Here is a 26,200-nt window from a genome sequence, read left to right on the forward strand (position 1 = left end):
AGTTGACAGATTTTTTTTCATTATTCCTTAATTTGAACCAAGAATACTTTATAATGTATTTAGGTGCTCAACTGAAATAAGCCACAGTTCAAGTATCTGAATGAAATTTGCTAACAAATTTAACGGATAATTACTGTGTCATCTTGAATAACATAGTCCAATATGGGTTGGGCTAATGAAGGCCCAAACATCCATCCCTCCTGACTAGTTCTTACAAAGACCCACGTACGCGCCTACCACGCCGACCCCAAGAACCTTATCTCTCATCACCGTTCCATTTTTTCCTTCTCTTTATTACCCCTAGGGTTTCAGCTTAGCTCGTTCCATTTCGCCAGAAAAAATGATGCCACAAATTGGAGTTTCTCAGCCACCAATGGCAATGTCAAAGGATTAGTATCAGCAGCAATCTCCGCCGACTCAACAACAACAACAACAGCAAAGAAAGCACAACAACCGTAATTTCAACCTCAGGCTCAACCTTCTTGGGTCAGCAGCCATCGCAATTTGTGTCTCAATAGTACGGTGCGACTAATCCTAGCCCTAGCTCAAACGTTAATCCAAATGAGGTTTGGTCTCTTTGGATTGGGGACTTGCAGTATTGGATGGATGAGAATTATCTTTCCACTTGTCTTTATCATACCAGTGAAGTAATTTTCAAATATTGTTTTGTGAATCCTCTGTATTTGTACGATTGTTTGATTAAAAAAGAAATTATTATTAGGAAGTTCGGTTTTTAGGTAGTTATAGAGTTGTTTAGGAACATCGCTTCTTTCTGATATAGTTTGGTGATGTAGTTATGACTTACAAAATGATTTCTTATTTTTGATAAGAGTATGCGTAATTCATAATGATCTGAAATGTTGTTTTTTGGGAGATTGTAGTTAAAAGTTCTTTCATTTTCATATCGAGCCTGCTGATTATGTGTTTGCATTTGTATGTGGAGTCGATTGAATTTGAATATATTGCCTTTATCATTTTAAATTTTCCAATGCATTTGGTTGCAAATTTCTAAGTGGCTTAGGTGATTGGTAGAAGAGAATGGGGTTGGAAGTTAATGTCAAATATTTGGAAAAAATGAAAACTTGGAGGTGAATTTAGAAGATGTGTTATAGGGTTTGAAAGGTTTTCAGAGCAAATAGTGGAAATCAACGAGAAACATCAATATTTGCCTTAATGATATTGGCTTCTATTTTTTAATTTGGACTATGATAATGGCTTCATTGTTCTTTTCTGCAGCTTGTTTCTGCTAAGGTCATCAGGAATAAGCAAAGTGGCTAGTCTGAAGGTTATGAATTCCTCGAGTTCAGGAGTCATGCAGATGCAGAAACTGTTTTACAGACATATAAAGGCACCTTGATGCCAGATGTGGAACAGAACTTCCGTATGAACTGCGCATCTCTTGGTGTCGGTGAGAGGCGAGATGATTCAACCGAGTATACAATATTTGATGGTGATTCGGCTGCTGATATGACAGATTATATGCTATAAGAGACATTTAAACCTGTGTATTCATCAGTAAAAGGTGCAAAAGTTGTAACATATCGAATTATTGGACGTACCAAGGGATATAGATTTGTCAAGTTCGCTAATAAGAGTAAACTATTGCGTGCTATGACCGAAATGAATGGTGTACTTTGTTCATCTAGGCCCATGAGGATTGGCCCGGCTGCAAACAAGAAACCAATTGGTACCCTCCAGAAAGGTATGACCATGTCACCCTTTTATCTGTTATGCTGAAGGCGGACCTTTTCTATTCTTTTTCTGTTTGAACTTTCACATTATTTTTTCCAAAAAATATGGAGTGAATTAAAGTGTGACCCATTTAATAAATTAACCAATTTGACCCGTCCAGTATAACACGTCAAGTGTCCCAAATCCAAAACCTTAAATCTTGCAAAAACCCTCCCCGCCGCCGTCATCACCGGTTCTTCCTTAAATTCTCACTGCCCGTTAACCTTTACCTCACCGGCGATACACTTCGATCAGTAAAATTTTATCCATTTTGCAGAATCAATAGACGTAGAAAGCAATTACAAAGGTATGAGAAAGCACGCGTCTAAATCATGGAAAGTTAAATTACGGAATCGATTATCAGAGGTTCATGAAATTGAGCTTCTGGAGGAATGGTTAAAAATGGGTAAACCAGAATACGGTTCAAATCCGTTGTCGCTCGAGCCATTACCACACAAATCTCCGGTTGGACGCTCTTCCTGATGGTTCATTACTAACAACTACACAATTTTAAAACGGATTTGATCACTTACCCAAGGCTAGGGTGTGTCTTGAGTTTCAGCTATATGGAACTTATTTTTCTTGTGATTTTTGTGAACTAATAAATTATGAGAGACTTATAAATGTCCCTTAGTCTTAAGTAAACCAACCTTCTTAGAGGAGCTTCCAAAAATATATAATATACAAGTGATATTATCACTAGAGGTGCTGGAAAAAAAAGTTGTTGTCCAAAAAGTCAATAATAGCTGTCCATGTTCTAAAATATCATACCTTGATTCTATTATTATAAGAATATGCATATGTCATGATAATTTACTAAACTACCCCAGTAGAATTCTTTATAATACCATAAGAATTTAAGAAAATTGAGTTCTCCCACGTCACAAAGTTAGAGTTAAGGAGTTGTAAAGTAGAAGTTTCATATCGTCAAGAAATAACCTCTTGAAGTGTGAATATTAGCTTAAGTAATTAGGGGCATTACATGATCCCCTTTTCTTACCCTTCTTTTTGCTTTAAATGGTGTTGTACTATGTCCTCTTATCTTTAATGGAATAGGTAACTGTTGTAACACATTGCATTATTCATTGGATGACTTTAAAAGGTATTTTGAGTTCACCTAGAATCTGCTCCAAGAATGTCCACTCCAAAGAATCCTACGATTTTTTCATGTCAATCTTCACCATACATCTTCTGGAAATCCCCTGTCTATCATATCCCTTCGCAAGTTCATGGATCAGTATTACATTATCATTCAAAGTTCTACCTGATACAAATGTTGATTGATTAGAATCTACCAGAGTCTCCACGACTTATTTCAACTGACCAGTCATCACTTTAGATGTAGCCTTGTAGATTGTTGAGGAACATGATATTGACTTGTATTCACTTATCCTAGCTAGATTCTTCACCTTAGGTATGAGTGTTACAGCTATACAGTTGATATTAGGTATGAATGTTATAGATGTACAGTTGATAGGCCAGTACATCACACATGTGTCAAAGAATTGTAGGACTGCATTTGTGATCTCCTCTCCCACCATTGGCCATGCTTTTTTGAAAAACACAACATTTAGCCCATCCTTTCTTGGAGCTTTACATGCAATATAAATGTATTATAAGTGTTTTAAAATGTATTAGACTTATTTTGGTAAAAAAATGCACTATGTATTAAGATTGAATTATACATGTATTAGAATTTCATAGCTATAAATGATAAATATTTTTTAAATATGGTATATTTAGGTAAGTTTTTTATAATTTTATGCATGAATAATTTACCTCCTAATCAGCCATCAAGCATAAAATATCTATACAAAATTTAATATTTTCATAATTCACATTTAAACCATCTATCAAACGACCACTAATTATTTTGGATGGGAGGGAGTATATACCATAATTTGATGAATAAAGAGAAAAATCTATTGGGCTTGGATTTTACCCAATGAAATTTAAATTTGTGGCAAAGACTTCGGAGAGCTGAATAAACATGGAAGAAACATTGTGATCCTTCTATCAATTACAGAAAGCACAATAAATAATTTGATAAACATAAGGGTCTAGTTTGCAATTTTAACATACTTGAAGACGAAGCCAATCTAAAAACTCCTCTTTACGCGCACTGAACTTTCCCTTCACTTCCATAGTGGGAATTTGCAATACAATTCGTATATTCTCTCTCTATCTAAAAGTTTTGTCGCCGCCGTATCTGGTTGCTTCGATTCACCGGTAAGTATTCCGATCTCAGCAACAACATATCAGAGAAGAGCGTAAATTACCCTTTACTCTTCAATTTCTAGGGGTTTGGCTTCTTCGCTGTCTCTATCTGTCGTGCCTAGAGTTTTTCAAGTTATTCGAGAAAAAAAGAAAAAAAGAATTAGGGAAAACAAATTTCAATTGATTTTTATATATTTTGATTAGTTTTTACCAGATCTGCTATTGAGTTTTCAAAATAACTCCATTTTTCTTCGAGCTAGGGTTCGTTGGGTTTGCTGACTTTTTAGGTGAAATTAGGGTTAGGGTTTTTAGGTGAAATTAGGCTTTTCTTTGATACAGACGTTTATATGGTTGCTGGAAGACATGGTGGTTACAGGGATAATGAATTTAGGGGGCGTGAGGCTGAATTTGAGGTCACTCCAAGGGGGATTACGAACGAATTAGGTCTGAGGATCGAGATTTTGATAGGGATCGAGTTCATGACAGAAGTGATCGAGATAGGGGTAGGTTGAGACAAAAGAATATAAAAGAAAGGGATATGATAAATGGAAATTATATGTCCATGTCAAGCAGGAGTGATTCTGGTAGCAGTGATTGTGATGGTGGTGGAGCTAGGAGAAGTGGGCTTAGTGTCAGAGCTGTTGACCGAGAGCCTATAAAAGAAAGGGATATGATAAATGGCAATTATAGGTCCATGTCAAGCAAGAGTTATTCTGGTAGTAGTGATGGTGATGCTGGTGGAGCGAGGAGAAGTGGCTTTAGTGTCAGGGCTGTTGACCGAGAGCCTGGGGAATTGTATAGTGAGAGTGGGTCTGATGGGGCTACTGAGTCGAACCAGAAGACCAAGAATGCCGACAATGGTAACCAGTCTCCTGTACAGAGCATGAAGCGAAAATTATCTCCAATTATATGGGATAGGGAAGATAAAGAAGTAAATCGAATGTCAAATAGTAGAAATTCACCAGCAGCTACTAAGCTACCTCCTCCCCCTTCATTGCCAAAGTCATCTGGCAATTCAAGTTTAATTAATTTATGTTCATTTATTAAAACTAACTTCAAGAGACTAAATGAGAGTACAATGGTAAACTTACCTAGTTTTTTAATAGACGTAAAATCTAAAATGATAGACATATAAATAGGAATGAACAAAGTATTGCTTTTTCAGGTGTTGACCAGAAAATGTTAATTAGAGGTGTATTTTACTAAATTAATTTTATTGAATGATGTTTTGGAATGCTAAATTTGATAACTTTATGTAGTTATAAAAAACTAAGAATAAATGAGGGGGAAAAGCTCTTGATTTGCTAAAATGGACAAGCACTCCCTCCGTCCTTTTTTACTTGTACACTATATATACTTGACACAATCCTTATGAAGTAACAAATAGAATGATAATTTTACTATATCACTCTTTGAATATAATAAATTTAATATTTTTAAAAAATAATGATAATTAATAATAATGCTAAATTAGGAATTAAGTGATAAATTATTTCTTAATTTCTTAATTTTTTAAACTAAGCCAGTAAAGTGAAATTCTATTTTTAATATACTGAATAAAGAGAATTAAATAAAATATTTATTTTTATATACAGATCAAATAAAATAAAACGGAGGAAGTACTCAAACTAAGACAAAACTTTCCTATAGTAGAAAGTTAAATTGCATTCCTCCCTGAATTTTCACTCACAATAGATCATCTTAGCTCTAACTCATATATACCGTCAAAACTCACCGTTAGACTTGACCTGCAGATTGTGGTAAGTTTTATTTTTTAAAAAAAATAAATTTAAGTTATATACACAAATAATATTTTTTTAAAAATATACTATCAGATTAGTTAAAGAATATTTATAAGTAAGCCTCTGATATATATATATATATGATTTTTTAGCTTGAAGCTACTAAGACCTAAGTCAAGATACTGCTTAAATAATACAAAATATTCACTAGTCTAGAAATTAATTATTTAAATACATTTTAGTTTGCAATATTACGAATTTTATTAAATTTTGGTTCGTCCAAATACATGTATCTCAAGATATATGAGGTCAAAATTAGGTGTAATTTATTTTAGATACACTGTATCCAAGTGAATTCGCATGTATCTGGGTCATATATAGACAATTTCGCTTGCCACTCTCCTATATATGTGATATTTCAGATACATGCGAACCACATCACATAGAGTCAAATTATCTAATAAAAACACTGTATTTTTATTTATATGTTCAATTAAAACAAATCATAATTTCAATTGGACCACAGGTTCTTACTTGGAGCTGATCACAAAAGGCTTTAATTATGCGTTGAGTTTTTGCCATCATAGTCACTGTTCAATCCCCCCCCCCCCCCCTAATTATTAATCAGAAAGTAATACTTACACCTACCCAGAGTACCTAGGAATAATCATATTTAATTAAATAATTTATTGTCCTTTGTATGATAGGACAGCGCGTGTATAATAGAGAAAATGAAATTATTTTATTATTTACGAATTGAATAGAAAAAAAATTAAATATTTTATGTGAAAGAATAAAGATCTTTTGTAAAATAGTTATAAAATTGAAAAAAAAAATGTAAATTGGCCTACCAAAGCTCTCGCTATGCGTAGGGTCCGAGGAAGGGTCCGACCACAAGAGTCTATTGTACACAGCCTTACTTTGCATTTCTGCCAGAGGCTGTTTTCAGGCTTGAACCCGTGACCTCCTGATCACACGGCAACAACTTTACCAGTTACTCCAAGGCTTCCCTTCAATTCATCACCAGTATGCATAAAGAATTTAAGTTATACTCCGTATGTTCATTTTGAATTTTGCTAGACTCTTTAAAAATTATAAATATTTTATTATAATATTTTATAGTAATTGATCTATAATTTTAAATCTTGAAAAATAAATAATTAATATTATGGATAAAATAATTTATATGTTAAAAATGGTAGGTAAAAGTAAAAAATTATTTTTTGAAATATTTGTGACGATCCGTTCTGATCGTTATGAGAAAACCAATAGTGAAAGATTTGGACCAGAAAAACTTTTGAATAGTAGTTCAGAAATTTTAAGCTAGGCAAGTTCCGGACAAAATCTGAGTGAGGTGAGGTGTACAGAGATCTGGGAATGGATTGGGGTTAATGACTAAGTTTGGATTTGATTTTATGATAACTAAGACTTTAAGGAATCTGTAGGGCTTTTCGAAAATGAACTCGGGTGAGTAAAACTTTCGAAATCAAATTTGGCATGAAAGAATTATTTTAGAATGTCAATTTTTGAAGTTGTGTTTCTAAATGAGGGCTTGGGGAAAGAATTTCGATGTTGCAAGTCGCCATAGCGAGTGAAATTTCGCTATAGCGGGGATGGTGGCCGCTATAGCGGACCAATCGCAGACTTAATAGAAAAAACTCTCAAAAATGATATTATTTTTGCAATTTCATTCCTGGAAGAGCAAGAGGCAACTTGTGGCTATTTCCTTCAGTTTTCCATCAATTTTTGAGCTAAAGGTAAGTTAATTACTCCCCTAACTTGTATTTTAATTCTTAGACCTTAGAATCCATGTGAATTATCTTAAGGGGGGGGGTTCTTGACCTGAAATTAATGGTGGAAAAAGCCCTAGCTGGGTGGTATGATTATGAAATTGGCCAAGGGTTAGAATTTGAGTATAATTCAGATAATTTAGGTCATTGTTCATTGATTTTCTGTATTCTTTGTTTGTTTAAAATCAAAACAAGCCAAGGCACTTAAAAGGGGAAAAGCTCAGGTTCTTTAGAGCATTTACGCTTGTTACTTGGTAGGTGATGGTTTTGTTTTTATCGTTTGTGTTATATGTGCATGTTAACTAATTTGTAAGTGTTGCATGCATGATATACGAGTAGGAAAAAGGAAAGAACATGTATTGAAATGATATTTTTGATTAAATTGCATGCAATGAATGTGTTACTTGATTGTACAAGTGTGATTGCTATTCATTATGGTTGTAATTGTGATATGTGATTTTTTGTTGGATCGGGTACCACGCTGATATATTTGAAAAGGTTACTACGCCGGTATATTTGGATCGGGTACCACATCGGTACACTTGGAACGAGTACCACACTGTTCCACTAACTATGAGAACGGGCACCACGCCAGTACACTAACAGTTTGGGTATGAATTTCATGAGAGGACCGAATTTAATTGTTGTATTATGATTGATCATACTCATTGTGCATAATAATTTGAATGTAAGGAGTGAAAATCCGGTGTTGTTATAACTGTGATGTGATTGTGTATTATCTGCTTTACTAAGTTGTGATTTCTTGTTCATATGTTAATTTACTGGAACTAGTCGTGTGAGCTTACCAGTAAACTGTAGTTGTGTACTGATACTGCACTTGTATTTTCCTTGTACTTCAGACGATCATTGAGAAACTTCAGTTGAGAGATACTTGATCGTTCGAACTCAAGAGTGAGCCAGTTCTTTCAGGCTGCCATGGATTTCTCTTGGTTCTTAGTCCTTTCTTTTCGGACTCAGACAATCTTAGATTCTTTAGTTTATGTTTATTGTTTTTGGGTTGCATCCCCATATTCTGGACTTTCGATAGAGTCTTGGTACAATAACTTTCAGGTTCTAGAGAGTTTAATTCCGCATATTTTGATAAACTTGTCTGAGTTTATGGGAACTTAGCTTTTACTTGTTTTAACTGCTTTCACTTATTTAAATGCGTGATTTTGAATTATTAGTTGGGTTATTAATTATTCTCCTACTGAAGGGTTAGTGTGGATGCTACTCACGACGGGTCAGGATCGTGACAATATTGGATAAATAAAAATGTACGATGAGAGTATTAGTTTATTCTTTTCTCTCTTCCATAAATATGCACTGTATTTAAGAAATTACTCTTTCGTTCTTTATTAATTGTCACGTTTTGCGACTGGACACTCCTTTATTTATTGATATATAAAAAATCATAAAATTAACTAATAATGACTTGTTTGAACTCTTCTCTTCTTGGTACTCCCTCAATTTATTTTAACTTGTCTAGTATTGACTTAACAAATCTTTTAAAGAGTAATAAATAGAATTAAAAAATTAATATATCACACTTTAGGTATAATAAATTCAATAGTTTGGAAAATACATTCAGAATTACTATAGTTAATAAGGATTTTATAGTTATTTTCTTTCTCCTCTCTCTCTGTCTCTCCACATTCATTTGCTCGCCACTTTCCTCTTTTTGTACTCTCGCCTCTTTCCTCTGAATTCTGATAAAATATGTATAAATTCTGTATTAAAATTATATACATATACATAAATTAAAATATGCATTTTATAAATAATACATACATGTATGATACATATTTTATAGGAAAAATTACGCGGTATGACAAATCTTACTACTATATTACGCGTTTAGGGTATAATTCAAAAATAATTACGGCTCACAGCAAACATAGCTATATATTTACGCGGTATGGCAAATAAATATGTATATTAGTTACTATTATACAATTTTTCTGACAGGTATACATATACAATTCAACAGATATACATATACAATTTGCCTCTCGCTCGCCTTTCTCCTCCCTTTCTCGATATCGCTCGCCTCTCTCCTCCCTCTCTCAATCTCGCTCGCCTCTCTCCTCCTCTCTCTCAATCTCGCCTGCTAGATATACAAATAAATATGTATATCATTTACATATATACAATTCGACAGATATACATATACAATTCGCCTCTCGCTCACCTCTCCCTTCCCTCTTTCGATCTCACTCGCCTCTCTTCTCCTCTCTCTCAATCTCGCTTGCAAGATATACAAATAAATATGTATATCAGTATTTGTATATTTTGATATACAAATAATTTGTGGATATAACATTTGTATAATTCGTTACAACTTTTGTATAATTTGCTACGACATTTGCATAATGGCAAATTTTATGTTTGTCATTATAAGTAATTAGGGAAACTATATCCATATGGAGTAATTGTGCTTAAAAAATTTTCCATATCTGAAAATTCCCCTATTTTATATATATAATTTTAATACAAAATTTATACATACTTTATCAAAATTTATGCATATTTTACTAGATTTTATACAATTTATATACAGATTTTATACATAAACTTACTGAATAAATAATCAAAAACTGAAAGACGAACGTTATATAGAATCCATACATGAGTTTTTATAAAAACCTTACATGACCTTTATAAAGAATCTATAAAAATACCTTCTATTGTGTTGTACCAAAATTGATTGAAAGTGTTGAATCTACCACCGTTAGCTATAGTATATTGATTTTATAATTGGAAAAATTACGTGGATTGGCAAATTTTACTATTATAATTATACGATACGGGTATAGTTTTAATTAATTACACGAATTGGCTATAGTTTAATGAAATTTGTTATTTTACAAATCTAGGCTCATATACAAATTTAAAAGTGAATATACAAATCTGTAAAGCAAATCTGGAAGCGAATATAGAAACCTGGTAGCGAATATACAAATCTAAAAGCGAATATATTGCGAATATACAAATTTCTAAAGCAAATCTGAAAGCGACTATACAAATTTGGAAGCGAATATACAAATCTGAAAGCGACTATATATATAAAGAAAAATTATCAGGAAAAACACTTTTTAATAAATAATTACTGATTTTAGCGATACTTTTTATTTATTACCATCTATAGCAATACATAACAATATTATGATATATTTGTCATGTATTAAAAGTGAATTATGTATGCAATATAAATATATTATAAGTGTTAAAATATATTATACTTGTTTGGTAAGAAATTGACGCAGTGTATTATAAGTGTAGTAAAGTATGTGATAAATATATTATCAATGAATAAAACTTGTATTATATGAGTTTTATAAACTATTCTCACTAATATGTATTAAAACTGTATTATAAATGTATTATAAATATCCAGTGAAAAAAAATATTATTGCTATAAAGGGTAAATATTTTCTTAATATAGTATATTTATGTAAGTTTTCCTATATATAATCTCTTTGAAGCCTAATTTATATAATGCAGCGAGATATATAAATAGGAAAGCCCAATTTGTATAATGTAACGAGATATACAAACATTAATGACCATAGCAAACATAAATATAGCTATGGAGAGTAATTAGGGAAATTATACTCATACGGAATTATTAAGCTTAATATGTCTGTCATTTCTGAAATTTACCCTTTATAATTTCGGTCATGATCTTTGTATTGGACTTGTATAGTACGTTTTTAATGGAACTTAGAAAATGCTATGTTTGATAAATATGAATCTAATTCTGTATGTATAGAAAAATAATTCCAAGAAGATATTGCTTGTCCCACTTGATTTATCATTTTTAAAAAAAAAATCAAACTCTATTGTAAAGATGCCGGAATGTGATTAACCTTTGAATTTGAAAACTACTATTTATATATCGGGTATTGTCATAATTTATAAGAACATTATGTAGTCTTAATAAGAGGTAAAAAGGTTAAGAATTTACCCGATGTAAAATATCACATGTTTCAAGGTTTAATATTAAAATAATTTTAAAGGTTTTCTCCATTTTTTTCCAAGTCAAACCAACAATTTGAAATACTTACACTTTTTAGAACATATCTAAATCAAATAGCAATGACGACTTGAAGCACTTCCTTTAACACAAAATGTGATTTAAAAACAAAAAATCTTATTTATATATGTTCAAATTTAATAACTCAAAGTACATTACAAGTTTAAAATTATCAGACTTTTATTTTCATAATTTTTATAGGATACTAAGGTCTACGAAGCTTCGTTTCCAAATACATTTCTCTTGCGTTTTAACCCAAAAGGCGTGACTTGTGTGTCACAAAAGTCCGATCCATGCCATACGCGACGAGGCAAATATCGTCGAAAATAAAATGTATTTGAGCTAAAATGAGGTCCTTCTAGGAGTTGAACTTGAGCAAAACCAGGACGCCAATCATCACTTCCAGCCAATTTAAGATAGAGATAACAAATTGGTGATTTAACACATTGACCAGTAACTTGAAACTGATCAATCATGCAGGATTGAAATGGTTTTCTTGGGATGTCATCAAGAACTTGTGGCTCCAATGGATCAACCCTTCTAACATGTTTGGAATTCAAATGGTGCACTAAAATGTCATTGGAATTTTCATCACCAAACCTTAGGCTTACATGATTTGTGGTTTCTGCACCTTTTGTACATGTTGTCTCTATTGTCACAAAATAGGTGCATTTCTCCTGTAAAAATAATTGTCAAGACATAGCAAATTTCAGCCAAATTAAAACCACCTTTTGTAAAATTACATTAATAATGTTACGAATTTATTAAAGTGCAAAATTACGATACTCTATAGGTTTCATATTATTTGATCCTTATTGATCTGACACACTCTTTATGAAAGTTTTAATTAGATTTGTATCTTATTAAACTAACCTTATTAATGATGTCTTGAAACTCTAAATTTGAAAACTACTCCTTCCGTTCATATTTATATGTCATCCTTATTAAAAATAGATGGGTTTTAATATTTGTCATTTTACAAAATCAATGCATAAATGACATTATAATTCCTATTTTACCCTTGTGAGTTATTAACTTTGAATATATATATTTGACCAACATGAAAAAACTAAGTAAATAATTCATGTCCATTGGTCAAATAATTAATTAATCAAAATAAATTAATTCATGTTCATTGATTGAAAATCTGACTTTAAAAAGTTTTAATTAGACGTGTATTTTACTAAACTAACCTTATTAATAATGTCTTGAAATTTTAAATTTGACTTCTACTACTTTATATAGGTATTTAATACTCCCTCCATTCCATATTAAGTGAATTTTTGAGGGTTTTTTTATTGTTCAAAATAATTGAATTGTTCAAAGTTCAAAATAAATATTTGAATCTTTTTCCATATTTGCCCTTTCATTTATTGAAGTTTTATATTTTCTAGGAGATAAATCACACTACTTGCAAAGTTATATTTATGATTTTGAAAAGTGCAATAGTGAAAAGTATGGTTCAAATTATGTTTTTCTAAGAGAACGCTTGATTTGAAGACAGGTAAAATTAAAAAAATTAAATGCACTCAGACAATTTCAAAACTAATTAAATATATTATCATACCTTCTCTGTTGAAAGGCTATCATTTGTGAACTTGATGGAAGCCTCTGCAAGAAAGATGAAACTTGTGACAAAAATAATCAATGTTATTCCAAATTTACTTATTAACATCATCTTTAATTAATCTATTGAGATTAATTTGATATAAAAGAGAAATTAATTAAGAAGAACATTAATGAAACAAACATATACATACATATGCTATATAAGAACTTACTATCTATTTGATACTCATTCTTTGCTTCATATGGACAAAAAGGAAATATTCTTGGATGTTTTGATTACTTGAAGATAATAACCATCTTTTAATAATATTAATCTTCTTGTTTCAGTTGCTTTCAAAGATAATTAATTAATGCATATATTATGTACAGTAATTAATTTTAAACCATTCTTTAACTCATAACTTTTTAATTAATTCCATCACAAAGATATATACGACTTTTGATTAAATCACATCAAGATTTTCATATAAAGGAGTTTTTTTTTAATTAAAAAAAAGGGACAAAAAAAAGATAACAAGCTTGAGTGAACAACGTACTATATATGCATCTCTTATCTAAAAGGTCATTTAGTAAGGCGTATAAGAATAGTGTTGAATGTGATGTATTAATAATTCTGATATTAGTTATCCTGAAATTATTTTTATGCATTATTTTATCTGTTGTATTAGAAATAGCATATATTGCATAATTTCTATTAAAAATATTTATAAAAAAATCATTCATTAATATGGTGAAAAGAATGTGAAAAGGGTATTGAAAAATATAAAATTTTGTCTTTAATCATACTAATGCATGCATTAGAAACCCTAAACTCTATCAAAAAAAAAAGTTTCCACTTTAGACATCATTTCTACTGTAGCAAATACGCTCTCAAAATATAGTCGTTACAAACAACAACAACTCTGTCGGAATGGCATCATCGCCGCCGACAGAACTTTTCAAGCCACCGGATCAGTCCAGAGAACTATACAATCTTCGACTAAGCAAAACTCTTCAAGAATCGTCTCAATCGGACATCCAAAGCCCCGGGAATATTGAAAAACCAGACGCGATCACTGAACGAGAAATCGATTCTAGCTCCAATTCTGTGAATTGTTTTGATAAACCACCAATTGAGAATGTTAGAACAACATCTCAGCTACAGCATATCCGAAAATCAAGCAATTTCAGCGAGGCAATCGAGAGAAATGAAGCCGCGACTGTCCAGCGAAACTCCGGCGAGTCGCCGGCCAATCGGGATGTCTTTTGTACGCCCGCCGATGGTATTCAAGTTGGCGCACCACCTGGGGTTGGTTTCCCACCTCAGTGCGCCCCTCATAGTAAAAGCCCAGCCCCAATAGATGACGGAGTCGCCGTCACTCTACTGTTGAACCTCGACGCCGGAGTTCCGGTGACATTCGAACTTCAAGACCAATGCCAAAGTGTAGAGGAGCTCAACACGAATACAACCATACAAAAATCTCCATCAAATTCATTACCAATCTTGTCAAATATCAGTTCAAAGGATTCAGGCGGCTGCAAGAATTCCGGCGGCGGCGGCGGCACTGCGAATGTCGACGAAAATATAAATTTTCCAATGGGTTTTGACCACGATGCAACGAAGAACACAGAAATCCCAAAAGACCCATTGAATTCACTCTCTAACGATTCGAATTTGGGAATTAGGGTTACGCTTCCACTGGCCGGAGGCGGCGAAGCGGCGGGAATCCGATTCAGAAATTGGCAATGCCAAATTGTTCAGAATGATGACAGGAATCCAACCATCCAAAAAGCCCCATCAGGTAAGGTCTCGAACCCGTCGAATTTCAATTCTGAGGTTTCCAATTTGACAATACATGCTGACAGTGGTTGCGCCGGAGCTCCGGTTACCGAAAAAATTCCTTTTCAATTCAATGGTACTCCCCAGCATCCAAATACACCTCAGGAACAAAATGCTAAGGAAAACGACCATCCCACCATTTCAAACGTTACTGCTAGTGTTAGAATTCCTCAAAGAATCACCGGAATCACCACTCCGTTGAACGCCCAAAGCAATTCTATAAACCAGAACGACCCTCATACCAATACGAACATTTTAAACCAAAAAACACAATTTTTAGATACCCCGAACTCAAATTCCAAAATTGCAACTCCTACCAATAGACACGAAAACAGTGAATTAAGGTCCGACGCTGTATTAGTTAATCATGCCACTAATTCGGACACTCCTTGTACCTCCAATGGTCTCAAAACTACCAAACACCCCACAGTCTCAAACTTCCCTACCATTTCATCCAATTTTGAAAAATTCGACCCTAAAATCACTAAAGTACCTATAGTTTCCCTAACCCCCAGTGCTATACCTCCAACAACTAAACCTCCCAACAATAAACCCACCACTACTAACCACCTCCCTCCGCCCATCATAATGCAATCCTTAGCCACAAGACTTAGGATTAGACAAGTCGGTACCGAAACTAAAATAGACCTATCACCTCCGAAAAGAGCTACAAAACAGGGATGTCTGGCCATCATGTTTAAGAGAGATGATTACATGATTAAGATGGCTGAATCCTGTAAGTATACACTCATAGGCAAGTTTTACAGCCCTATGCCCAAGATGGAGATTATTCGAAAGAAATTTATTACCCAAACTGAACTAAGGGGCAAGGTCAAGATTACCCACTTCAACTCTAGACACATATACATTGACCTTGATAATGAACATGATAGAGCCACCATTTTAGATAGCAAGCGTATGTACATTGACGGTGTCTTTATGCGGTTTCAAGTTTGGACCCCTACTTTCGATCCAAATTATGAAACCCCCATTCTTCCCGTTTGGGTCATACTTCCGGAGCTCCCATGGCATTGCTTCCATAAAGAATTTGTTACGCTCTTGCTTGCGGACGTGGGACAAGTGTTGCACTTGGACATGGCCTTTATGCAAAAGACAAGGGGGAGCGTAGCAAAAGCAAAAGTCCAAATGGACATCACAAAGCCTAGAATCCAAAGTGTTTGGATTGGATTCGATGAAAATGATGATCCAAATGGAGAAGGTAGATGGCAGGACATCGAATATGAAGATGTCCCCCTTTATTGTGCCTATTGCAAACACCAAGGCCATACTCCTCTTGCATGCCCCATCAACAGAAGAGATGCAGAACGCAACAAGGCCAAAGACAAGGAAGAAGAGCTAAGAAAAGATGCGTTGACAAAACACACAGGTATGATCTCTACTCCTATTGTCTTAACTAATGCTGTAAGTTTCAGGAAACAGGTACCACCAGAAATATCTACCACCACATCTCAAGAAGAAAGAGGCAAGGCTAAGGAACAATCAACCAATACAAACAAGAATCAAATTTCAAATGAACAATGGGAAACCCAAAAGAAAAGAAACTTCAAAGGTAAGACCCAAACTATGCAGAACACCCAGAAGGTACAAGGAAACACTCATCAGGTATATAAACCCACCCAAACCAAGAATACAGGTACTGATGCAATTCATGGACATCGCGAGCGACAATCAGGTATTGACTCAATGCTCCCAATCCCCCATGGCTCCCCGAACATTACTTTTAATGTATTGGCTGATTCTGAAGTTGATGGAGGAGAGGATGGTATTCAGGAGAAACCAACTAACCTGCAGGATGGGGTGTCCAGTGGGGGGGATTTGTCTCATGTTTTGCATGAGAACCCTATGGTTGACCCTAGGAATGACCTTAGAGCCCCTGCTACCACTTCAAATATTCAACACTTTTCTTCCAAGCAAGTGGACAAAATGGACTTTGTCAATGCACAAAAGTTAGGGTTCTCAGTTACTCCTAATCCCCCGCAGGAAAATGCCAAGAATGATGCCCCTATTCAGTCCCAAAACCTGCAGTTACTGGGACAGGGTGTTGTTGTCTCTGTAAAAGAAAATTTACAGGTCTTAGGTGCTATTTCACTCTCTAACTTGAAAGAAAAAAAGGTGCAAGCCCTAGCCCCTAATCCCATACCATTCCAGCACCACAGACATGGTGAGAGTCACATTAAAAATGCTGAAAAATACCAACACCATGCCTATAACTTCAGCACATTCTCAAGTGATCCAACCCCTAGTCCTAGTCCCAACCAAGTGCAAGGACCTGCACCTGTAATTGGCCATATTTCCACTCAGGAAATAGGCAGTTCCTCAGGCCATTCTCAGCCTCATAATCAGCAGATCTTGAGCCAGATTGTAGCTTCAGATTTGCAAGAAATATGGCAAGATTTAGGAGTTTCTGAAGCTGTCCTCTCCAATGAAACTAGGCAGGCTGTAGGTGCTAATTCTGCTGTTCCTTGGAAGGAGAATATGCAGCAAAATATGGCCAATCAGGTTTTAGAAGGTGGTCCAGCTCCTAGATTGAAAGAACAAAATGTTCAGCCTATGGCACCTACACTTACAACTTTTCAGCACCAAAAACAAAGGGTTGGTCACATTGAGAGGGCTGAAAATGACCCAATTAATGGCTACAGTTTCAGCACAACCTCAAGTGACCATGTGCCTAGTCCTTGTTCCCACCAAGTGCAAGTTTCTATCACCAAACAACAAGACATTTCCAACACTAATGATATAGAATTCTCAACTAGTCCTAGTAACTTTAAAAATCTAAGGAGAAAGAGAGCTAGAAAGAAGAAATTAGAAAAGCAAAACGAAGTTTCAACCTCTACCACTACAAACACTGCTGCTGATAGAGTTGAAAACGATACAATTGGTAAGGTGGTTTCAAACTTTTGCTCTAAGTATGTCCTCCTAGATCAGACCACCCCAATTAGAAGCCCAGATTTTGGTGGTGAAGATCCTCTTAACCTTACCCCTTTGAATATTCAAGCAGCTCCTCTTATGCAACCTGAAAATGCCATCAACATCCTATGCACTTTTAAGGAGGCTCAGATCTCAGCTCCTGATAGTGATGATGAATATGGTGTTATACACTCGGAGGATGAATACGACAAAGACTTTCAAAGTGAGGTTGGGTTAGAGGATGAAGAAGAGACTGTTGAACTATCAAATAGTACAGCTGCACCTTCTAGGATCACGACTAAAATCACGAACGATGAAATGAACCAACTAGCTAGTGAGCAAGGATTATCACCTACATGGGTTCACCACAATCCTAAAATTACTACTATTCATGCTCCTAGTAACAGACCAAACACTAGGCTCCGTAACCTTAGATCCCATCAATGATTAGCACAATTATATGGAATGCTAGGGGAATCAATACCAAAGGCGTCATAGATAGACTTAAGTCGCTCACACATATCCACCAAACGTCCATAATCTCCATCCTAGAACCTTTCTCTAACAATGTTCATCTCCAAAGCTTTGGAATCAACCTTGGTATGGATAGGTCCGTGTGCAATCCTAATGGTAAGATTTGGATCTTCTGGACACAGGATGTTGATTGTAAAGTTATCGACGTTGACGACCAACAGATAACTTGCGAGATGAAACATGTAGAGCATCAAAGTGCATTTCTCATGACATTTGTTTATGAAAAATGCAAAGATACTCTTAGAAGACCACTTTGGGATAGACTTATGCATCACGCTTCCACTAACCTTCCATGGTGCACAGTTGGGGACTTCAATGTCATCACCTCCACGAATGAGAAACTAGGTGGAATCCCTTACAACATGAACAAAAGCTTTGAATTCATTAGCGTTATTGAAGCATGTGGCCTAATAGATTTGGGGTATCATGGCTCAGACTACACTTGGTGTAATCAACGAGATATGCATAAAAGAATATGGAAGCGACTCGATAGAGCTATGGTGTCCGATAACTGGTTAGCCGCTATGCCTCACACTTCAGTCACCCATCTCCCCTCTACTGGTTCTGACCATAACCCTCTACTTATAGAAATGAATGAAAGACAGGATTCCACTATTAAATATTTTAAATTCTTGAACTGTTGGGTGGATAACCCTACTTTTCTCAAAACTGTAGAGTTCTGTTGGGACAGACCCATGACAGGGAACCCAATGTGGTCCTTTCACCAAAAAATGAAAAGGCTTTCCTCCACACTTAGCAAATGGTCGCGAGTGGAATTCGGCGACATTTTTGCCAAGGTTAGGGAATATGAAGAACTAGTGAAAATCGCCGAAGAAAATCTGATAGTATCCAATAATGAAGAGAATAGGATGCAATTGCATGCTCTCAACTCTGAATACATCAGATTTCTTAAAATTGAAGAAAACATTCTCAAACAAAAAACTCAGCTACATTGGTTCAAGGATGGAGATGCTAACACTAAGTATTTCCATGCTTTAATCCGTGGTAGGAGAAGGCGACTTTTCATTCACAAGGTTACTAACGAAGAAGGGGATTGGATTCAGGGCGACGAGCACATTGCTAGAGCAGCTTGCGATCATTTTCAGCAAATATTCACAGGTGATCAATCTCCGATTCCGGAGAATATCTTGAATTACAATCCTAGAATAATCACAGATGCTCAAAATGAAATCCTTCAAGCCACGCCTACCATTGAAGAATTGAAACATGTGGTCTTCTCCATGAATCCTAACTCTGCAGCTGGTCCAGATGGTATGAATGGAAAATTCTTCCAAACTTGCTGGGAGATTATTTCGGAGGACCTACTAGCAGTCATTACTTCTTTCTTCGGAGGGTATGCTATGCCTAAATTCTTTTCTCATGCTTGTTTGGTCTTGCTCCCTAAGGTAGATCACCCCAACACACTCTCTGACTATAGACCCATTAGTCTCAGTAACTTCACCAATAAGATCATATCAAAACTCATTAGCCTCAGGCTTGCACCGATTCTTCCCGTTCTTATTTCTCCCAATCAATCTGGATTTGTAAAAGGAAGAAGCATCTCCGAAAATATCATGCTAGCACAGGAGATTATCCACGATATCAGAAAGCCCGTTATTGGTGACAACGTGGTTATCAAGTTAGACATGGCCAAAGCATATGATAGAGTCTCCTGGTCTTATACTTGTCTGGTACTGAGAAGGATGGGCTTCGGTGAGACCTTTATTGATATGATTTGGCGAATCATGTCTAACAATTGGTACTCTGTTATTATTAATGGATCTAGACATGGTTTTTTCCATTCCACCAGAGGGCTCAAACAGGGTGATCCTCTTGCTCCCGCTTTATTCATTTTGGGAGCGGAGGTGCTTTCCAGAATGCTGAATAGTCTTCATAATTACCACTTCTATCATGGTTTTTATATGAAGAAAAGAGGCCCACAAATTAACCATTTGAGTTTTGCGGATGACGTTATCATCTTTTCCTCCGGAAGGAGGGAAATTCTTCAAATTATCATGAAGACCTTGACTCTGTATGAAAAGACATCGGGGCAGCTTATAAACAAAAATAAGAGCCACTTCATGATGCATCCCAATGCACTCCAAGACAATGTGGAAACGGTGAAACAGGTTATGGGTTTCACTCAGAAGCATAGTCCCATCACCTACTTAGGATGTCCTCTGTACATTGGCAGGCAAAGAGTCATGTACTACACGAACATGGTCTCTAAGGTTGTCAACAGAATTAGAGGGTGGCACTCCAAAATCCTCAGCTACGGCGGTAGAGCTACACTCGTGAAATACGTACTTTAGTCGCTCCCTATTCACCTTCTTTCGGCCATTACTCCCCCCCGTACTACTCTCAAACAGATTGAGAGAGTCACTGCTGATTTTTTCTGGGGGTGGAAGGATAACAAGAAAAAATACCATTGGGCTTCATGGAAAAAACTTTGTTATCCATATGACGAAGGAGGTATTGGGTTGAGGAGAACTACAGATGTGTGTAAATCTCTCCAGCTCAAGCAATGGTGGATCTTTAGAGCTAAACCAACGTTGTGGGGTGAGTTCCTTAGAGCCAAATACTGTCAGAGAGCCAACCCCATCAGAAAAAAATTCCATTCTGGCCAGTCGCTTGTATGGAAACACATGATGCACAACAAACACATTGCTGAACCTCACATTCAATGGAGGCTTCACTCGGGTTCGTGTTATTTTTGGTGGGACGATTGGCTAGGTATCGGCCCCTTAACCAACTATAGGCAGGAATTGGGAAACGCAAGCAACGCGAGGGTGGCTGATTTTCTTATAAATGGGCAATGGAACATCGATATGCTAAATCAGTTGGCACCAGTGCAACTCGTCCCTCTCATTACTTCTTCCACAATTCAGATGCAAGGAAACACACCCGATCAGGCCATTTGGAAGCCTAACACCAATGGGAACTTCACATGTTCCTCGGCATGGCAGGTTGTCAGGGAACACCGGACCAAGACATTTTCTGACTATTACACTTGGCACAAAAACATCCCCTTTAAATGCTCTTTTTTGTTGTGGAGGGCTTTTAGAGGCAAGCTGCCAACGGAGGAAAAGCTAACTGCATTCGGCTATGATTCCACTCCATGTTGTTGCTGCCATATTCCAGGTCCGGATACCATAGAGCACATTTTCAGCACTGGCCAATTCGCTAGGAATATTTGGCGCTACTTCTCAGATTCCCTAGGCATAAGGCATGAAGCCACACCCCTCAAACCTCTTGTTATGAGTTGGTGGCTTCGCAAGTACCGCACAGAAGCTCACAAACTTATCCTTCACTCCACCCCAATATTTATATGTTGGAATTTGTGGAAGAATAGGTGCGCGAGCAAATACGGGGGGAAGAGTTCTAGTTTGGCGAGAGTGAAATTTGCAATTTTCAAGGACATCTCAAATCTCCTTAGAGTCGCGTACCCCTATATCCATTGACCCTCGAACTGGATCTACACCATCTCCTGTATAGATAAGTGTACTCATGAGATGAAGATCACCCAAGTCTCGTGGATTAAGCCACAACTAGGTTTCGTCAAGCTGAACACTGACGGCAGTGCGTTGGGTAATCCGGGGCCAACTGGGGGGTGGAATCTTAAGAGATCACATGGGTAAATTCATCTTCGCCTATGCCATACCGTTAGGGGAGGGAACCAACAATCAAGCCGAACTAGAGGCGGCAGTTTATGGGCTTAAATGGTGCATTCAAAAGGGCTTTCAGCACGTTATCCTAGAAGTTGACTCGGAGTTGCTCACTAAATGGATCAATCATCAAACGAAACCTCCGTGGAGCCTTCACCAGGTAACTCATGACCTTGTTGTTATTTCCAAATTATTTGCTTTCTTTTCTTGCAGGCATGTATACAGGGAGGCAAACTTCACTGCGGATGCTCTCTCCAAGCACAGTCACATTCTTACCACTCCAGGCCACTACACCACCCTCCAGCAGCTACCTCCTGGTACTCGAGGATACTACATGCTAGATAGAGTCGGCCTGCCCAGCTTCAGACGGAGGAAGACCAAACGGATTAAAAAGCCTCCATGATTTACTATTTCATTTTGCACCCTTGAATTGAGCACCCAATTACAGTGTCCCCCCCTTATTTATGCTTTCCTAGTTTCTTTGTGTCGAGAGGAGTCCTCTCCTTTAGGTGCATAGTTTCTAGGTTTTCTTTTCGTGTGCATATATCGGGAATGAGTTGGCTGACCTTAGTAGGATGGCCGGCTTATGAACCACCATAGGATTGGAGGTTAGGTCTATGCCCCCTCCTTGTATTTTTTCTGTTTTATGTATAATACAGCTTGGGGGTGAGCGGCTTAACCCCTGGCCGCGCACGAGAGGTGGGAGCCTCGTGTAGGGTCTATTCCCGAAAAAAAAAAACTCTATCAAATACTCCTTCCAATTCATAATAAATGATTTTCAAAGCTTTAGCACACATATTAAAAATAATAATATTTTTATTTTTATTTAATATTATTAATAAGAAGTATTTTTTTCTAATAAGTAGTATTAAAGATAACCTTTCTTTGTCTCAAAGGAACGGATCTTTTTGTAGAGAAAAATTCACTAAGATCATTTTACGCTTTACAGTGTTACGTTCTTAAGAGGTCATTCGGTTGAAGAGATTAATAATGCAGAGATTAATTATGTAAAAATTAATATTGTGGGTAGGATATTTATGGGTCGGTAATTGGGTCAATTTTTTGTTAAAATTAAAATTGAATCAATTTTAGCCGATTTCTAAACCAAACTAAAGTTAATACACACTTCCTAGTTTGGTTGTTCTTGATTTGTGGCGCCACTAAACTTATGTCTTGGGGCATAATTTGAATCACTTTATAAATTGGGGAAATTTTGCAAATAACTATTATAATAAACTTAATCAGGCTTTTTAGTTATAGTTTGCATATTTACGAATTGTATCTATAGTTTAAGCTGTCTCGTTTGTATAATTCTTGGGTTTGTATAATTCGCGGATTTGTATAATTTGCGGATTTGTATAATTTGCGGAGAATTGAACTATTTTTGTATAAATTCAAAATAACGAATTTATACAAATACAAACATCTGAACTTTAAACAATTATACAAATTATATTATAGAAAATTAGATTATACAAAAGTTATACAAATTTCGAACTACACAACCATGCGAATTATACAAACTCGAGCCGCAATTAACGCTAAATGTTAGTGGCGAATTGCAAATTAGCTAAATTATACCTATATTAACTAATCAACTAGTATATATTTGTTTATTTGCATAATTTTCCCTTATAAATTTAAGTCTTGGACTTAATTTCTTTTGCCTTTGAACATAACTCAGTGCTACTGTACTTATGCTTTGCGGTATAACTTACACCTTGGCTTAATTTCTTTTGCCTTGGGATGTAACTTGTGTCACTAAATTTATGCCTTGAGACATAGCTTGTGTGATTGAACTTATGCTTAAGACATAACTTATACAACTTAATTTATGTCTTGACGAATTTTATTTTATTTTCGACTGTCAGGGGCATTTTTGGTCATTTTTAAAAACCTCTGAAAGGTAAAAATGGAAAACCAACAATTTTGAGGAACAAAAATTAAATATCACCCTAATATATGGCATTTGTGCGAGTGACCCAAATTAAATCAACATAACAATTCATTATTTAATACAAAAGTTTATGCAAGTATTAAATATTATTTATTGTCTCATTTTCTATAATTATCTACGCAACACATTATCTTACGTTGGGACCTGATTCTTTTTTTTTTTTATCATCAAGTACGTGAATTTTTTTTTTGATAATGAATAATGGTGAGATTCAATCTCAGAACCTCTACCTATTCTGAACCACATTAAAGTGTATAATTATTTCATCTAAAAGCTCAAGCCGTTAAAGAGGGGACGCTTTTTATTTACTTTAATAATTATATACTCAACACTGTTAACATAAAGTTCCTTTTTTGCAGAATATGGAAACAAAAGTTTTGAAGGATAAATGCAAAATGACTCAAAGTTTGCATTTGTGCTCTAGAAAGCGAATGCAGCTGACCTAATCCAAACACGAATTGAAGGACAAATAGATTGTTACAAATACTTTTGACTACTTCAAGGTCCATAGTTTACATTTTAGATTGTTAAAATTTTAAGCCGTCTGTAGAAGATGCCAAGCAATACAATGCCAAATTTCCAACTAAGACATCATTTTTTAAAACTATTTTGATGGTCACCAAATACCAAACCAGGTCTACAAATGAAATGTTACTCACAAAAGAACAAATGGAAATTAAGCCTAAAATGAAGGTGTGGAGTAGCATGTAACAAATGCCATGTCGACGGAGGCGAAATACTTTAAATATTGGTATAAACTTTGGTTATATACCAATAAAAAGAACAAGGAATCCTTCAAACTCCAAGAAAGCATGGAGACTTTCAAATTATACATCTCCCTTCTAGTCCTTCAGACTCTCTTGACCATTTCACGTACAACCACGGCAGTTTCACCAAACTGTCCTGTGGTTTTCAGAGAATATATTGGAGCTCTAGGCAAGAATGTCACATTCTCTGATGTCCCAATTAATCCAAATGTTGAGTTTCACTTCCTCCTCTCCTTTGCTATAGACTACACAAACACAAAGTCACCAGAACCCACAAATGGTGTCTTCTTGATCTATTGGGACATTGATAACCTAACCCCTTCTCATATTTCTTCCATCAAGGCCAAGCATAAAAACGTTAAGGTAGGTATGAGTCTTGGCGGTGATACAGTGAATGGTAAAAATGCCACCTTCGCTCCTACATCAATTACATCTTGGGTGAGAAATGCAATATATTCAATCACCAAGATAGTGAAAGAGTATAACCTGGATGCAATAGATATAGATTATGAACACTTCAATGCAGATCCAGATACATTTGCAGAGTGCATCGGGCAACTGTTGTACTTCCTTAAACAAAACAATGTCATCTCTTACACATCAATAGCACCATATGCAGATGATTCAGTGCAGGTGCATTATTTAGCACTCTGGAGAAAGTATGGTCATCTAATAGACTATGTCAACTTCCAATTTTACGCCTACGGAAAGGGCACAACCATACCTCAATTCCTGCAGTACTTTGAAACCCAGAGATGTAAATATAAAGGAGGCAACATTCTTGTGAGTTTTGGAACTAATAATATTGGTGGCTTGTCTCCTGAACATGGATTCTTTGATGCATGCACCATACTAAGGAGCCAGGGAAAACTTCATGGTATCTTTATTTGGTCTGCAGATGACTCTATGAAGGATCATTTCCTATATGAAAAGTTGTCACAGGACCTCTTAGCAAGTGCAACTTAATTATCTTGCAACTATTTAAGGCAATCTTTTGTAGGCCATGACAAAAGATAAAAATTAGAATGCTGGAATGTTATTTCTTATTTTGGGGGCTTCTCTAGGAAACAAGACATGTATGAGGTTGTACTCGTATTGTGGTCTTACAATCAAAATATTGATATAAACAAGTTCAGATTTACAATTCCCAAATGTGCTAAAGCTTACTATCACAGGAAAATAATTTTGTTTTAAAATATAGTTTGGAACACTAAAAGGACTTGCAGGAATCATTTCACCAAAATGCAAAACGTGTCAATTAGACTGACCAGCAGCTCTATTCAGGTCTAAGCATGTATGATACGTTATAACATCTCTAACTGAGTACAGATATGTTATAAAATGCAGTAGCATGCGTGAATGAAAAGGTTAAGACTAATAGGCACTTGGTTTCTATAATTATGCCTTAAATTAGTCGCCTAGAAAATACAAAATAAAGAATTCTC

General features: G+C 35.6%; 2 protein-coding genes and 1 pseudogene across 2 annotated transcripts; 2 read left to right on the top strand and 1 right to left on the bottom strand.

Annotated features, from left to right (window-relative positions):
• The first annotated feature begins 230 nt into the window (after nt 1-230).
• LOC129904464 (polyadenylate-binding protein RBP45-like) lies at nt 231-8,839 on the top strand (annotated as a pseudogene).
• Nucleotides 8,840-11,649: 2,810 nt separating this feature from the next.
• On the bottom strand, nt 11,650-13,236 carry LOC129903878 (embryo-specific protein ATS3A-like). Its single transcript, XM_055979390.1, has 2 exons — nt 13,084-13,236; nt 11,650-12,193 (listed from the first exon to the last, which is right to left on the bottom strand). The coding sequence occupies exons 1-2, from the start codon at nt 13,192-13,194 to the stop codon at nt 11,729-11,731; spliced, it is 576 nt and encodes a 191-aa protein (XP_055835365.1). The 5' UTR covers nt 13,195-13,236; the 3' UTR covers nt 11,650-11,728.
• An 11,415-nt stretch (nt 13,237-24,651) lies between these two features.
• LOC129904150 (chitinase 2-like) lies at nt 24,652-26,072 on the top strand. Its single transcript, XM_055979693.1, has one exon. The coding sequence runs from the start codon at nt 24,708-24,710 to the stop codon at nt 25,719-25,721; it is 1,014 nt and encodes a 337-aa protein (XP_055835668.1). The 5' UTR covers nt 24,652-24,707; the 3' UTR covers nt 25,722-26,072.
• The last annotated feature ends 128 nt before the right edge of the window (nt 26,073-26,200 follow it).

This window comes from Solanum dulcamara, chromosome 9, assembly GCF_947179165.1.
Source record: "Solanum dulcamara chromosome 9, daSolDulc1.2, whole genome shotgun sequence".
NCBI lineage: Eukaryota > Viridiplantae > Streptophyta > Magnoliopsida > Solanales > Solanaceae > Solanum > Solanum dulcamara.